The 17,273-nt window shown below is 39.8% G+C and overlaps 1 protein-coding gene and 1 pseudogene across 1 annotated transcript; one reads left to right on the forward strand and one right to left on the reverse strand.

The window, feature by feature from the left end:
- LOC125245529 overlaps positions 1-6,170 on the forward strand; it is a 58,728-nt pseudogene extending 52,558 nt beyond the window's left edge.
- A 7,005-nt stretch (positions 6,171-13,175) lies between these two features.
- Positions 13,176-15,339, reverse strand: LOC125245779 (gastrula zinc finger protein XlCGF7.1-like). The gene has a single exon (XM_048156526.1). The coding sequence runs from the start codon at positions 14,654-14,656 to the stop codon at positions 13,829-13,831; it is 828 nt and encodes a 275-aa protein (XP_048012483.1). The 5' UTR covers positions 14,657-15,339; the 3' UTR covers positions 13,176-13,828.
- Positions 15,340-17,273: the final 1,934 nt, after the last annotated feature.

Here is a 17,273-nt window from a genome sequence, read left to right on the forward strand (position 1 = left end):
TTTTCTTGTCCTCCCATCATGCTGTAGAGAGAGCCCAGATGATGTCACTTCCTGGGTGTTTTTGAAAGAAGGAAAATCATGTCAGAAGTAACAGGGTTGAGTGAATCATGTAGGACACTGATAATAACACATTTAAAGATCAGTCAGTCTAGACTTTGAGCATGTGAACTTTCTACAGACATGGAAACGGTCATGATATAATGTCACACTCTGTGAATCTTTTTTTTTTTTAAAATATAAATAACAAATAATCACTTATTTTAAAATATACAGTCTACTCCACTTTACTGCAAAATTCACTTGATCTTGTGTTTCCGGAGTCCCACATTCACATGTGTATGAGTGTATGATGTGTATGTGTATTGTGAAAAAGCGCTATACAAATAAGTGTGATTTGACTTTAAGTGAAAATTTATAATTTTGTCATTGATCAAATATGTTTAATAGTTCTCACTACAGAAACATACTCTGTTTTAAAAATAAAATTTGTGTAAGACTAGATTTTCCTGCTTAAACAAAAGCTGAGATCAAACACCCTGCAATTAAACAATAAAACAGCCCCTGGAAATATCAGAGAAAGAGCACAGGACACACCTTGACCAAACTTTTCTTCTTGTTTATCTGGCAGACAAACAGTGGGGTCACAGGCAAAGATCAGGGCAGGCGGCAATACAACAGAGTCCAGTAAACAGGCAGGGATCAGGGCAGGCGGCAGATGTTCACAAGGAATAAACAATCCAATCGGCAACAGATAAACAGTCCACAAGAAAATGCTCAGAAACGATCACAGAGGCAAATCAAGACTTTGTGATGTGTGTGTGTGTCTTAAATAGTTTGTGATGCAGTGCAGGTGTGTGTGCAATCACTCCCAGGAATGAGGGCCTATGGGTAACGTAGTCCGAATGAAAGATGGTCAATATTCCGGTGATGGCTCCCTCTGGCGATCTGGAGGAGGAGCCGCAGGAGCCATATTCGTGACACTAACTGTCTAGTTGGCATAATACATTTTTACCTGACAAATAAAATGTTATACTTGATTAATTCTGGACTGTGCATCAAAATGAACTGAATATTTTAAAGCAGTTGTCTATCGCAGCAAGTCTCAATTTTATGACCTTTCACTTCATATTTCTCTCTTTAAATTATTTTGATGTACTGAAAATTAAATGACACATTTTTTCTTTCATTTCAGACCTGATGGAAGAAAGTGAGGAGAGAGAAGAACTGAGAGAAGTGGAGGAGGAACATCATGTCAAATCTGGAGAAAAACCTTTAAAGTAGGGCTGGGCGATATATCGCATGCGATTCTCACGCGCATTTCGTCAGTAAAGCCGGTTCCCTGATTACCGCTAAATCGCCATCACCTGCTTTCAAATGGAGCGCCATTTAATAGCCAGAGCCGTAGTTCACTGATAAGCCACGTTCATATCGCAGATGAATCGCCTTCGATAATGAACGCGATATTTGCGTGGCTTATCAGTGAACTACGGCTCTGTCTGTTAAATGGCGCACCATTTGAAAGCAGGTGATGGCGATTTAGCGGTAATCAGGGAACCGGCTTTACTGACGAAATGCGCGTGAGAATCGCATGCGATATATCGCCCAGCCCTACTTTAAAGGTGCCCAAGAATGCTTTTTCACAAAATGTAATATAAGTCTAAGGTGTCTCCTGAATGTGTCTGTGAAGTTTCAGCTCAAAATACCCCATAGATTTTTTTAAATTAATTTTTTTAACTGTCTGTTTTGGGGCATCATTAACTATGCACCGATTCAGTGCTGCTAGCCCTTTAAATCGTGTGCTCCCTGCCTCATGAGCTCTCGACTATAATACAGCGCATTTACAAAGTTCACAGAGCTAATATAACCCTCAAATGGATCTTTACAAGATGTTCGTCATGCATGCTGTGTGCATACATCGAATCATGTGAGTAAAGTATTTATTTGGGTGTTTACGTTTGATTCTCTATGAGTTTGAGGCTATACTCTGTGGCTAAAGCTAACATTTACACACTGTTGGAGAGATTTATAAAGAATGAAGTTGTGTTTATGCATTATACAGACTGCAAGTGTTTAAAAATAAAAATAGTGACGGCTCTTGTCTCCGTGAATACAGTAAGAAACGATGGTAACTTTAACCACATTTAACAGTACATTAGCAACATGCTAACGAAACATTTAGAAAGACAATTCACAAATATCACTAAAAATATCATGCTATCATGGATCATGTCAGTTATTATTGCTCCATCTGCCATTTTTCGCTGTTGTTCTTGCTTGCTTACCTTGTCTGTGCACAGATCCAGACGTTAATACTGCCTTTCCTTGTCTAATGCTCGAACATGGGCTGGCATATATGCAAATATTGGGGGCGTACATATTAATGATCCCGACTGTTACGTAACAGTCGGTGTTATGTTGAGATCCGCGTGTTTTCCGGAAGTCTTTTAAACAAATGAGATTTATATAAGAAAGATGAAGCAATGGGGTTTGAAACTCAATGTATGTCTTTTCCATGTACTGAACTCTTGTTATTCGACTATGCCAAGATAAATTCAATTTTTAATTCGAGGGCACCTTTAAGTCGCTGAAAGACTAAAAAGACATTTCTAAAGAAAAAAGCAAAGAAATATACTACCTGCACTCAGTGTGGAAAGAATTTCTCAACCAAACAATATCTTGAGATTCACATGAGAGTTCATACTGGAGAGTAGCCGTTCACATGTGATCAGTGTGGGAAGAGTTTCAGTCAATCATCAAGTCTTAAAGCACACATGACGATCCACACAGGAGCGAGACCGTTCACATGTCACCAATGTGGCAAAGTATTTCTTTGGGAATCAACCTTAAAGAAACACCTGAGAGTTCATACAAAGGAGAAGCCACATTCATGTTCTGTGTGTGGAAAGAGTTTTTCACAGCTGCAATATTTAAATGAACATGAGAAAACACACACTGGTGTGGGAGAGTACATGTGCTTTGAGTGTGAGAAGACTTTTACTGCAGCAAACTGTTTAAAACGGCACCAGAGAATTCATACTGGAGAAAAACCTTACAAGTGTTCACACTGTGACAAGAGATTCAATCAGTCATCATCTCTGAAAACACATGAGATGATCCACACTGGAGAAAAACCTTGCAACATGAGAGGATTCACAGCAGAGAAAAGCTGCACACGTGTGATCAGTGTGGAAATAGTTTCACTATTAAAAATCACCTGAAGATACACATGAAGATCCATGCAGTGAATGGCCACATCACTAAGGCCTGAAATCACATCAAGTATATCATCTTTGTGCTGAATAACAATGCCTTTTCTGTGAAAGGTAGACAAATCTCTCCTCTCTACCTATAGGTGGCGCTGTTGCTCTGTGGCTGCTGTTGAATTATCCAGGTTGTGGATGAGGAGAGACCCCGAAATGCCTTATTCATTCATTCATAGCTAGCCATTTCTCAATATGTGTTCTTGTCTGTACTTGTGTGAAACGTCATCAGTCTCTGCCCAAGTACTGTTCCGATTCAAAGTTCACATCTAGCCAAGTACAGTTCAAATCCCCGGATGTGTTCTTGATCCGCCCCTTTTATCGAGGATGCATCAAGAGGTGACTTGTGTGGACTTGAGATAGCCAGGTATCCCAGAATGCATCTCACACTAACCAGCAAGCGTCAACAGCAGAAAATCTGTGTAATAGGTTGTTTGCAATCACGTGGTTCTGGTGACGCACGAAATTCCGGTGGAGGGCAAGCAGTGAAAATTAGAATGGAAGAGATAGGGAAAAGTCCATACTGTGCTGGTTTAGAAAGGTATAACAGAAAATAACAACATATGTTGGACGCGATCCTTATGTTATGAAGAGAAGCGACTTTTCCACTGAATTGAAAGACTTGATTGCCATCGAGAAGGTAGATTTAGAGGATGTGAAGCTGCCGTCTCGCCGTGTTCAGTTCTAGCCTGGGTTTGTTTATATAGCGCTGCCTTTCTGCTAGTGATGTTATAATGCCAGTCTTTTAATTTTCTGTCATGATTGTGAAAAATGTCGCCATTGTTGGTCATTTATGCTGAATCGAGAATTGTAATAGGAACTCACAATATCATTCAGGGAAAAAGACTGGACGGTGTAATACAATTTTCGCCTTGGTTGAGAAGGTGAGGGAAGACGACTAGCAAATGTAATAATGTCACTAAATAAACCCACTGCTTTTCACTCAAAATAATCACATACTTAGCTGAATTTTGTATTAACGTTAATATATAATTGTATTAATATTAATATATAATTAACATTGTTTGCGAGTATGACTCACTTGCTGTGAATGATTTGCACACAGCCACTTTTCACGAGCTTCTATGGGTTTGATTTTGGTTGTCGTTTGTTGAAATAAAATAAAAAATACAGCATGTCGGTGTCTGTCCCCTGAATGTCGACCCTCCGATTCTCCTTCGTGGTCATATGGGAAAGTGAATATTTACAAAGACAACATTAAAGCTACAGTTACATTTACATGCTTCCAACAAAGAAATGCATCGACTTCTGTCAGCTTGTTGAGCACATTTATTTTATTTGGACATTTTCTACCATACGACGGCTAAAGCAGCAGCGCGTGACTGTTTTCATGGTAATCACATCAACATTGTGAACATAACTGTGGTTTATCACACCTGAGTTCAGTTTCTCTAGCCTGATTACTGCCACACTTGTTCGCAATCAAGAAATCACTTAAATAGGACCTGCCTGACAAAGTGAAGTTGACCAAAAGATCCTCAAAAGCTACACATCATGTTGAGTGTAACATATGGGACATGATGACGGAGTGGGAGATCCAAATGCAGGCTTTATTAACAGGAGAGCGTAGTCAACAGGCAGTAGGTCGATCACCAGCAAACAGATACAAGAAGGCAAGGCAAAGAGGTAATCCAAAAACACAGGCAAGGGTCAGGGCGGGCAGCAAAAGATCATAAAACAAGGAAACAGTCCAGGGTCAAAACACAGGCAAGGCAAGGAACAAGGAAAACGAATACTAGGAAAAACAAGGCAACGGCTAAACAATACTCAGCCAGGCATGATTGAAACACAGGCACTATTTATACACTGGCACAAACAAGATAACGAGTTAACAAGGGGGCGTGGTCCAATGAGTGTCCATGGTAACAAACAAGGGGAGGAGCAGGGGAACATGAGGTGCACACACAGAGGAGATACAGGGAACACAGACAGGGAACATGACATTGAGATTCAAAGAAATTCAGGAACAAACGAGAAAAAGTCATTGAGATCTATCAGTCAAAGGTTATAAAGCCATTTCTAAAACTTTGGGACTCCAACGAACCACAGTGAAAGCCATTATCTACAAATGGTGAAAACATGAAACAGTGGTGAATCTTCCCAGGAGTGGCCGGCCGACCAAAATTACCCCAAGAGCGCAGTGAGGACTCATCCAAGAGGTCACAAAAGACCCCACAACAACATCCAAAGAACTGCAGGCCTCACTTGACTCAGTTAAGGTCAGTGTTCATGACTCCAACATAAGAAAGAGGCTGGGCAAAAATGGCCTGCATGGCAGAGTTACAAGACGAAAACCGCTGCTGAGCAAAAAGAACAAAGGCTCGTCTCAGTTTTTTTTTTATTTATTTTTTTTTTTATTAAGTTTTAACATTTACAGTACATTCATCACCCCACCCCTCGACGGCATATATTTATATATAAATAATAACAATAAAAAAATAAAAATATATAATAAAAGTTCTGTCAGTTCAGAACTGACATTAAAGGAATTAGGTGTCCATGTTTGTTTAGTCCGTAAATTATAATTTAACAAGAAAGGCTGAAAGTGAACGTGTAGCTAATAAACATGATAAATGTGGCACTAAGCCCATAAAAAGGGTAAACCCTCATCAAAAAATAAATAAGAACTAAATAAATAAGTACATGCTGTAAGAATACCAAACCAAAAAATAAAAAAATAAAAAAAATAAAAATACAATATACATACATGTATATACACACACATGCATACATACAATAGAGGAGCTAAACCCATTAGTTTGAGCAGAAATAGAAAATACATATGCATAAATTTGTACATTACATATATAATACTACTACTACTACTACTAATAATAATAATAATAACATTATTAACAGTTATAAAAAAAATAAAATAAAAAAATAATAATAAATTAAAAAAATAGAAAAAAAAAATAGAAAAAAGGGGGAGGGCACGAAAATAAGAAGAGGTTCAGGCATGTCACTCCATCTTAGAGGGAGGAGAGTTGTTCAAAATATCTTATGAAGGGAGACCAAATAACCTGAAACTTACACTTCGAACCTCGAATCGTATATTTAATCTTTTCCAACTGAATGTGAAACATTACTTCTTTCATCCAGCTGCTATGGGTTGGAGGGTCTGCCCTTTTCCACTGAAATAATATTAAACGCCTCGCCAGTAGTGTAGTAAAAGAAATAACGGAAGATACATCATTCCTGAGTTTTATACCCTCAGGCACCACACCAAAAATACCAATCACAGGATCAGGATCAATCAAGATATCATATATATGTTTAAATGACTCAAAAATCTTTCTCCAAAATTCCTCCAACTTTGGACTCACCCAAAACATATGAGCGGTTGTTGCGGGCGATTGTGAACACCTATTGCAGGCAGGGCTGACATTTGGATAAATCTTGGCTAATTTGGAGTTCGTGAAATGGAGTCTATAAAGAACTTTAAATTGAATTAATCCATGCCTTGCACAAGGAGAGCAGGAGTGGTCCCTATTTTGAGCATTTTGCCAGTCTTCATCTGTGAATTCTATACCCAAATCACTTTGCCAGGCTTTACGAATATCATCCAGGCTCTGTGGATTTATAGAAATTATCAAAGAGTATATGTTCGAAATGAGTCCTCTGTTATGTGGGTTCAAGTCAAGCACAGATTCAATAGGTGAAGTAGGGGGGATTTCAGGAAAGGAGACAAAGACCTTCTTGATGAAACTCCTAATCTGCAAGAATCTGAAAAAGTGAGAACTAGGTAAAGAAAAATGATGTCTAAGATCTTCAAAAGAGCAAAAAGTATTATTAAAATATAAATCTTTTAGGCATCTAATCCCCTTCTCCTCCCAAACACAAAAGGCAGAGTCTGCATAGGATGGTGGAAATAAACAATTGGATGCAACAGGTCCTAAAATGGAAGCTGACTGTAAACCAAAATGTTTCCTGAATTGGGCCCAAATTTTTAGAGTGTGAATTAGTGCAGGATTAGGAGAATAGACGTAATTTCTCCCCACCAGGGGGAGTGAGGAGCAAATTAAGGAGCCAAGTTTGAATTTGGTACATGATTGTTCCCCCTGCACCCACAAAGGGGTGTTTTGAGGATCTACACCAGATAGCCAATAGAGTATCTTCTGAATGTTACTCGCCCAATAGTAAAATAAAAAGTTGGGCAATGCCATCCCTCCTTGACATTTTAATCTCTGTGTGACGAGCAGGGCGGGCGAGAGCCGTGAGGGAACGGCGCGAGGCCGGTGGCGCGAGTGATAATGAGCATCACCTGCGAGGCGCGCCGGCCTCGAGTCTCTCACGGAGGAGCTCCGGAGGCATAAAAGGAGGAGCGACGTCCGTGAAGGACGAGAGAGGACCAGGCCTGGACTTTATGTTATGTTTTATTATGTTTGTGTGGCCGGCAGACGTCCGCGAGGGTCTGCCGGCATTACTTTCGTTTTTTTTCTTTGTTTATTTTGGAATTAAAGTTTTGTTGAACGTTCGCCGGTTCCCGCCTCCTTCTTCCCGCATCTACTAACGACGTTACATTGGTGCCGAAACCCGGGAGGAAGGAGGGACATGCTGTCGAAGAGCCCTCGCTGCTGAGGGGGATCGCGGTGCTGCGGAGTTCGGGCAGCGCGGGAGTGTGTGTAGACCGCGAGAGGCTGCCCGAGGCGGTGGTGCTGGAGCCTTGTGAAAGGTGGGACGGAGACCCGGATGCCGTGCTCCTGGGACGAGGTGGGGTGGCTGCCGTCCTGGACCTGGAGGGAGCGGAGGAGTTGCCGTCGTCTGCCGTGGGCCGGAGCCTGCTGCTGTCCGCCATGAAGGGGAGGAGCAGGGGACGGGGGACTCGCTGCCGGCTGCCCTCAGTCGGAGGAGCCATCGCCGGCCGCCAGGAGGCGGTCGAGGATCGGGCCGTCCACCGAGCGTCCAGTGCCACCGCATGGCACCGCGAGGAAGAGCCTCCCGGCTGGCTGAGGACCGGGCGGCAGTGTGTCTGGGAACCGGACCAAGAATTTTTTTTTCTCTTTTTCCTCTCTCCCCTCTCTCGTCCTGTCGCTCCCCTTGCTTCCGTCTCCTTTCTCTCGTCTCGTCTGTCCTTACCCCCAGGTGCTGCGGCTGCCGAGACAGGCCCCGGGGGGGAGTAGAGCGCAGTCTCGGGAGTACCCCCCGGCCTGCGAGGGACGATGGGGGTATGTGACGAGCAGGGCGGGCGAGAGCCGTGAGGGAACGGCGCGAGGCCGGTGGCGCGAGTGATAATGAGCATCACCTGCGAGGCGCGCCGGCCTCGAGTCTCTCACGGAGGAGCTCCGGAGGCATAAAAGGAGGAGCGACGTCCGTGAAGGACGAGAGAGGACCAGGCCTGGACTTTATGTTATGTTTTATTATGTTTGTGTGGCCGGCAGACGTCCGCGAGGGTCTGCCGGCATTACTTTCGTTTTTGTTCTTTGTTTATTTTGAATTAAAAGTTACGTTGAACGTTCGCCGGTTCCCGCCTCCTTCTTCCCACATCTACTGACCACGTTACACTCTGTAAAAAAGATTTCCTAATGCGAGGGGTCTTGTTCGCCCACAAAAAGGAAGTAATTAAACTGTCCAGTTTAGTAAAAAAATTCTTTCTAATAAAAATAGGTATATTTGAAAATAAATACAGAAACCGCGGCAGAACAAGCATTTTAATTAGGTTTGTGCGGCCTGCTAAAGATAGGGGCAGAGAGGACCATTTCACAAAGTCTTTTTTACATCGATCCAGAAGTGGACAAAAATTGGCCTTGAACAATTTGTTAAATGATCTGGTAACTTGTATTCCCAAGTATTTGAAACCCTCATGTACTACTTTAAAGGGAATAAAGGAATAGTCTGTACAGGTCAAAGTGATCGGAAAATACTCGCTTTTACTCATATTAAGCTTATAGCCAGAGAAACTGCCAAATTCCTGTAATAATGAGATAATTTGTGGTACTTGAGGAGGCTGGGCTCGACACATAGAGCAAAACATCGTCCGCGTATAATGAGATTTTATGCTCCGTACCATGACGCATAATACCTTTAAAGTTAGAAGACTGACGAAGCGCAGCAGCCAAAGGTTCAATTGATATAGCGAATAACAAGGGGGAGAGAGGACACCCCTGCCTGGTGCCTGGGTGTAAAGAGAAATACTCAGAGTAAACATTGTTTGTGCACACTGATGCTACCGGAGAAACATATAACAATCTAATCCATGAGATTAAATCTGCAGGAAAGCCAAACTGTCTAAGAGAGTGAAAAAGGTATTCCCACTCAATTCTATCGAACGCCTTTTCGGCGTCAAGAGAGATTACCGCTTCATTTTCGCTTAGGGAAGACTTTGTATATATTACATTATATAGGCGTCGTAAATTGTTGAAAGGGTTGCGGCCTCTAATAAATCCTGTTTGATCATTGGAAATTATAGTAGGAAGAATGGGTTCTAGGCGCAATGCAAGAATTTTGGATACAAATTTTGAACTCTACATTCAAGAGCGAAATAGGCCTGTAAGACTCACAACGAGTTGGATCTTTGCCTTCCTTTTGGAGAAGAGATATTGAGGCCTGCGTAAGTGTTACTGGAAGAATTCCTGTATTAAAGGACTCATTATAAACTGCCATAAGAAGTGGACCGATCAAGGTTACAAACTTCTTGTAAAACTCTATTGGGAAACCGTCAGGCCCTGGAGCTTTACTACTTTGCATTGCTGCAATTGCCTCTGCAACCTCTGCCTTAGCAACAGGTCTGCCCAGATCAGAGTTCAGGTCAGGATTTATAGTTGGTAAATCTATTTTCTCAAAAAAGGAATCTAAAATTGCAGCATCATTAGGATACTCTGAAGTGTATAAAATAGAATAAAAATGTACAAAATTGTCATTTATATCCTGTGGAGTATATGCCATAGATCCAGATGGGGACTTAATCTGGGTTATTATTTTTTAATTATTTAATTGACGAGATTGGAAAGCTAATAATTTACTGGCTTTGTCTCCAAATTCATAAAATGTGTGCCGGGTTTTCAATAGTCTCTTTTCTTCACGTGAAGTTGACAGCAAATTATATTCAGATTGGAGACGTATTCTTTCTTTGTATAGGCGGGGGCAAGGAGAGATAGCATACTGTTCATCCAGCTTATTGATAGCTTCTGAAATATCCCTAAGTTTAGAGAGTTCTTGCTTTTTAGCATAAGAGGAGAAAGAAATTATTTGGCCCCGAAGGTATGCTTTTAATGCCTCCCATAATATAGATCTTGAAAATATCATGGGTATCATTCAGCTCCAGATAAAACTTTATCTCTTTGTTTAAGTAAGCTATGAATTCTTCGTCTGCCAAAAGCAAAGGATTTAGTCTCCAGGGTTTAAAAGAAGAATACTGAGTTGGTAAGCTAAGCACAAATGAGGAAGGGGCATGATCAGATATAACAATGCTATGATATATACTGGATGAGACCGAAGGCAGAAGATTCTTATCGATTAAGAAAAAATCAATGCGGCTGTAAGAGTGATGAACAGGAGAGAAAAAGGAAAAAGTTTTGGATGAGGGAAAAAGAAATCTCCAGGGATCTAGTAGTCCATATTGATCACAGAAATTCTTAATATATATAGCAGCCTTAGATGGCTGTATAACTTTAGAAGAGGATCTATCCATGGATGTGTTCAGAACACAGTTAAAGTCCCCGCCTATAATTAACGCATAATCATCGACTGGAGGAATAAATGAGAAGACTTTACGGAAAAAGTTAACGTCATCAAAATTTGGGGCATAAATGTTAACAAAAATAACTTGTTTGTCGAACAGGCGGCCTGCAACAATAACATAGCGACCAGATGCGTCGTTAATGACCTTTTCGCTAGTGAAAGCCGTACAATCTCCACCACCCCCCACCCACCCTTGTCGCGATGACAACCTCAAACAAACAACTGCTGGTATAACGTTACCAAGAACCATAACTTACCAGCTCATGTTTCTGCTCCAGTAGAATTAAACTATTGTTCATTAACAGAAAAAGAACGAAATTTTTAACGTGAACAAGAGAGCACTCAGTTCTAATACAAATTAGTCTCTTCAGTTCTCAGTCCACTCGAAGCAACGTTTGTGTTATATAGAACTAGAGACACATCTGACGTGCTGTTCATTCAAACTAATTTGCTGAAGGGGGGACAATTCCCCTCACAAATTCCAAAGCCTTTTGCGGACAGTCAAAAAAATGTCTCGCTCCGTCATGATTGATCCTTAGACGTGCAGGGAAAAGCAATCCGAATTCAATACCCGCTCCTCTGAGTTGAGCTTTGACCTGGTTAAAAGCCGCTCTCCTCTTTGCAACCTCGGCGCTGACATCGGGGAAAAAGTGTATACGCGATCCCTTGTATAACACCTGTCCCTTTTCCCGTGCCAAGCGGAGAATCAATTCCCTCATCTGGCAGTGATGCATTCGCACGATGAACGGTCTGGGGGCTTGATTTGGCTTCGGCGGGGGTGCTAGGGAACGGTGAGCCCTGTCCACCTGCGGCTTTCTGGTAAAACTTTGCTCGCCGAATACCTCGAGTAACAGTGCTTCAATAAATGCAGAAGGATGATTCCCTTCGGGTACCTTCGGGGATACCAATCACACGAACATTATTCCCTCCTGGATCGATTTTCCAAATCCTCGAGTTTGAACCTCATTCTTTCGTTATCTTTTAACAGCGCTGAGCATGTAGACTCCAAGGAAGTAACACGACCATCTACGTCGGTAAGGGATTCCTCCACATCTTTCAGCTTCTGTTCTTGCTCTAATAATGAAGTTTTCACCGCAGAGATAGATGATTTAAGCTCTGCAAGTATCTCAACTCTGAGCGCCGATACCTCAGCTCTAATGCCACCGAGGAGTTCTCTGATATCCTCCTGGCCTGCGACGGCCCCATCTGTACACTGCGTATCGCCAATATCCTCGGCAGTATCGGCCGGTTTTTTCGGATTATTTCTCGGCATGTTGTTCTGCTAAAGCTCGGTAACACTATTCTCAAACTGCGTCATCCAATAAATGATAAACAGATCGTTAATAATAAGAAATGTGCGGAGCAGAAAACTTCTGGACTTCTTACGCCGCCATCTTACCGGAAGTGGCTCGTCTCAGTTTTGCCAGACCCCCAAGACTTTTGGGAAAGTACTCTGTGGACTGACAAGACAAAAGTTGAACTTTTTGGAAGGTGTGTGTCCCATTACATCTGGCGTAAAAGTAACAGAGCATTTCAGAAAAGAGCATCATACCAACAGTAAAATGTGGTGGTATTGTGATGGTCTGGGGCTGTTTTGCTGCTTCAGGACCTGGAAGACTTGCTGTGACAAATAGAACCATGAATTCTGCTGTCTACCAAAAAATCCTGAAGGACAATGTCCGGCCATCTGTTCGTGACCTCAAGCTGAAGTGAACTTGGGTTCTGCAGCAGAACAATGATCCAAAACACACCAGCAAGTCCACCTCTGAATGGCTGAAGAAAAACAAAATGAAGACTTTGGAGTGGCCTAGTCAAAGTCCTGACTTCAATCCTATTGAGATGCTGTGGCATGACCTTAAAAAGGTGGTTCATGCTTTCAAACCCTCCAATGTGGCTGAATTACAACAATTCTGCAAAGATGAGTGGGCCAAAAATCCTCCACAGCGCTGTAACAGACTCATTGCAAGTTATCATAAACGCTTGATTGCAGTTGTTGCTGCTAAAGGTGGCCCAACCAGTTATTAGGTTTAGGGGTCAAGCACTTTTTCACACAGGGCCATGGGGGTTTGGATTTTGTTTTCCCTTCAAAATAAAAACCTTCATTTAAATACTGCAAGTTGTGTTTATTTGTGTTATCTTTGATTAATACTTAAATTTGTTTGATGATCTGAAACATTAAAGTGTGACAAACATGGAAAAAATAAAAACAAAAAAACAGGAAGGGGGCAAGCGCTTTTTCACACCACTGTATGTGTGTGTGCAAGATTGTCCTTTTAAGTAGTTTTGAGTTTGGAAGCATGTTGAGGAACAGCACTGTCCTGTGACAAAGTCCGAGGCAAAATAATCCCACCAGGTTGGATATTTCCACAAGGATAAAAAAAAAAGTCACAGACAAAAACAGAGGAGTGATGAACATCTAAAACTGAAACATCGTGCTGTTGACTGAATGTGGAGGACGATTTTACTGTTTCAATATCAAGAGTAATTTAGACATTCAGGTACAAGAACTACTACAGAAGATCGAAGGAATGATAATGGGAAATGGTGGGAGATTTATCATGGAACGAATGAAGAGGAGCAACAGCAAGTTAATATTGTCTGTTGCAGGTTGTTTTATTGTTATGTTGTAAATGACAATAATAGAAACATGGCAGTTTGTTCACTAAGTGTAAGTCACTAGTTTGTCACATTGATCTTAAGGAAAAAATCCATACAGTCTGTTTTAACAGTGATTTGATCATTCTGTTGTAGTTTCAGGAGAAGATTCAGATTTTCCAAGCAGACACTAAGCAACCACCAAACTGTCCTGCCGCTTATTGTGGCTTTAAGGAAACTACTTTGTTTCTCAGCACATAAAGATGAACTACTTATTGTGATTTCAGACTGTGGTGATGTGGTTTCTCCACTGCATGGATCTTCATGTGTATCTTCAGCTGATCTTTAATAGAGAAACTCTTTCCACACCGATCACATGTGTGCAGCTTCTCTCTGCTGTGGATCTTCTCATGTGATTTCAGATTTGATGAACAACTGAATCTCTTGTCACACTGTGAACACTTGAAAGGTGTTTCTCCAGAGTGGATCCTCTCGTGTGTTTTCAGATGTTCTGACTGATTGAATCTCTTGTCGCAGTATGAACACTTATAAGGTTTTTCTCCAGTGTGAATTCTCTGGTGCACTTTTAATTGGTTTGCTGAAATAAAAGTCTTCTCACACTCAAAGCACATGTACTCTCTCACACCAGTGTGTATTTTCTCATGTTCTTGTAAACTATACAGCTGTGAAAAACTCTTTCCACACACAGAACATGAATGTGGCTTCTCCTTTGTATGAACTGTCAGGTGTCTCTTCAGGGCTGATGACTTAAGAAATGTTTTGTCACATTGATCACATGTGTGTGGTTTCTCTCCAGTGTGAACCTTCATATGACTCTTAAGATTTCCTTTTTGTTTGAAACTCTTCCCACATTGATCACATGTGAACGGCTTCTCTCCTGTATGAATTCTCATGTGACGATCAAGACTCTGTTTGGTTGAGAAACTCTTTCCACACTGAGTACAGATTGTAGATTTCTTGGCTCTTTTCTTTAAAAATGTCTTTTTAGTCTTTGAGCGACTCAAAGGTTTTTCTCCAGGTTTGTCATGATGTTCCTCCTCCACTTCACTCAGTTCTTCACTCTCCTCCTTCACTTCCATCAGCTCTGAAATCACAACAAAAGTTAATTTTCAGTATATTAAAGTGATTCAAAATGAGGATTATGAAGTGAAAGAACATAAAAGTGAACCTTCATGTACTGAAGTAGACAACTGCTAATATACCGATCACTTTGATGCCTTTTTATATATTTATTATATGTCCCTGAAACAATTATTATATTTAAAACATTATAGACAAATCACCATGTTTCTGTAGTGAGAACTATTAAAGATGTTGATGAATGACACAATTATTGTCATATTTTAACACCAACTTTTAGATTTAAGATATTTAATTAAGATATTTATTTATTTAAGATTTTAGATATTTATTTAAGATATTTATTGTACTAAAACTGTTTAATTATTAAGAGTTAGTCACTTTTTCTTTCACACATGTGAATGTGGGACACTGAAAACAAACTCAAGTGAATTTCGACCCTCAACCCTGTTATGAATTTTCCTCATCTTAAAACTGTGACGCCCAGGAAGTGACATCATCTGGGCTCTTTCTACAGCATGATGGGAGGACAAGAAAATAATCTCAATCTATCGTCTCATTTTTACACAAACTGTACAGTGTTGATCACATTCATCAACCCTGTTACCAATGTTACTGCAAGAAGAATATTCTATATAACTATGAATAACTTCTACATTTTATGAAAAGTACAACTTTATCAATAACTATAAATCAGTTTTTTGCTTAAGTCAAGTTTACAATCCTGTCAGCCATTCTGGAAAGTGAATTTACTTGATTCAGTTTGGTGTTTACTGATATTACTACTTTTTTTTATTTATTTTTTTTAAACATGTCTAAAATTCTAAATGTGTTGCTGAATCTTTCTAACATGAATGTTGTTCAGCATCATGAACGAATGAAGAATAAACACCAACCTCTTTGTTCTTCAGTATCTTCAGTGTGTTTCATTCTGCAGGGTTCTGGATCACTCATGTTCTCTCTGTCCTCTTTAATAAACTCAGTCTTTACTGGTTTCAGCTCTTCCTGATGCTCCTTTAATGGGAACATTCCAGCATTTATTGGAGAATTGATGTGGGAGGGGCTTCACTGATGATGTGACTGATGTGGGAGGAGCTTCACTGATGATTAATCCCAGTGTGGGAGGAGCTGATCTGCCAAAATAAAAAAAATATATCAGTTACAGGGTTTGTTTTTATATTAAATGATAACAATATAATGTAACGAAATTATTCCAAATATTATAAATGGTAAGGAAAACAAAGACAGAAATAAATGTAGATATTTGTAGTCATCAAATCCCCTCAGTCTGTTGACAGCAATGAAAGGAGCTTTAAGTGTCAATTTACAGCAGATCTGAAGACATCAGCATAATAAATGAGGTGAAAACAGGAACTATTGACATGAAATAAAGAGTGTTTTCAGCAGTTTCTCTGTTAATATTGATGATCCTCAGACTATCAACACTCATTCAACAAGACATTCACATCATCTCACTTTATTCTGAGTGTTTGCTGTTAGAAACTGATTATTGGAGTCACAATGTATGAGGAAATCCTATAAACTGCTCTACTGAAAGACAATACTGTTATTTCTCACAACATGACGTGGATAAAACACCAATAACACAAAAACAAACACTAATGACACTCATCTTCATCAACCACTGCTGCTAAATAACTATGAATTAACTATAACTATGAAACACGGTTTGATTTTATGATAACATTCATTGTAATAAAGTATTTAGATCTTTAACATGTAACAGTTTTATGTGCAGAAACTGAAAACTCTCCCCGTCTCAGACTCACAAATCCTGCTGGAAAGATCTCACTTAGGGAAAAACTCTGAGATCTTAGATTTCTACTTTAACTATTTGCAATTTTTGTAAAGCTTTCATTCACTGTATGGACATCATTGCATAAGGAACTACTTTGTCACTTTCTGGAACATGTTTTTTATTAATATGGTCATTCATCTAAAACTATTATAAATGTTTTGCTTTTAATTTAGTATGATGTTGTTATTAAACAGTGTTTTGTTTTGTTTCTGAATGAAATCGGGTGAATCAATGATTTAGTGTTGCACTCATAAAGAGAGCCATTTACTTCATTCCTGAATGAATGAGTATAACTTCAATAAATAAATCATATTTCCATATTAATAATTAATAATTATCATTTACTCACCCTCATGTTGAATCAAATAAATATTTAAAGCTACTTTTTGTCTCTTAGATTATATTTTGGGGGTAATTTCTCAGCCAAATTTGACATGCGATTAAATTGTGATTAATTAGATTAATTAATCGCCACATTGTGTAATTAATCAGATTAATTAATCTAAAACTAAATGTTTTGTTTTTATTTGATAAAATGTTTATCTTTACACTGAGTGTATTCTGATGCATTATGGTTTGGTCTGTTCAAATAAAAATATTTAACATTAGTTTCTTCTTTTCTCACAGTGATGGAGTGTGTGATCGGAGGAGGCCTGATATGAAACGTCAAAAACACTCCTGGAGAGTTTACATTTATGATATCAAAGTTCATGAACAAAGCTTATATTATTCCCCAGATAACAGGTACAAACTAAATATCACAAAAATATGCAAACATCATAGGTCCTATATATTGT

Source organism: Megalobrama amblycephala, linkage group LG1 (assembly GCF_018812025.1).
Source record: "Megalobrama amblycephala isolate DHTTF-2021 linkage group LG1, ASM1881202v1, whole genome shotgun sequence".
Classification (NCBI taxonomy): domain Eukaryota; kingdom Metazoa; phylum Chordata; class Actinopteri; order Cypriniformes; family Xenocyprididae; genus Megalobrama; species Megalobrama amblycephala.

What these genes read in the sequence shown, in the direction of transcription:
- LOC125245779 (XM_048156526.1), bottom strand. Translation starts at nt 14,656, where the DNA reads ATGGAAGTGAAGGAGGAGAGTGAAGAACTGAGTGAAGTGGAGGAGGAA.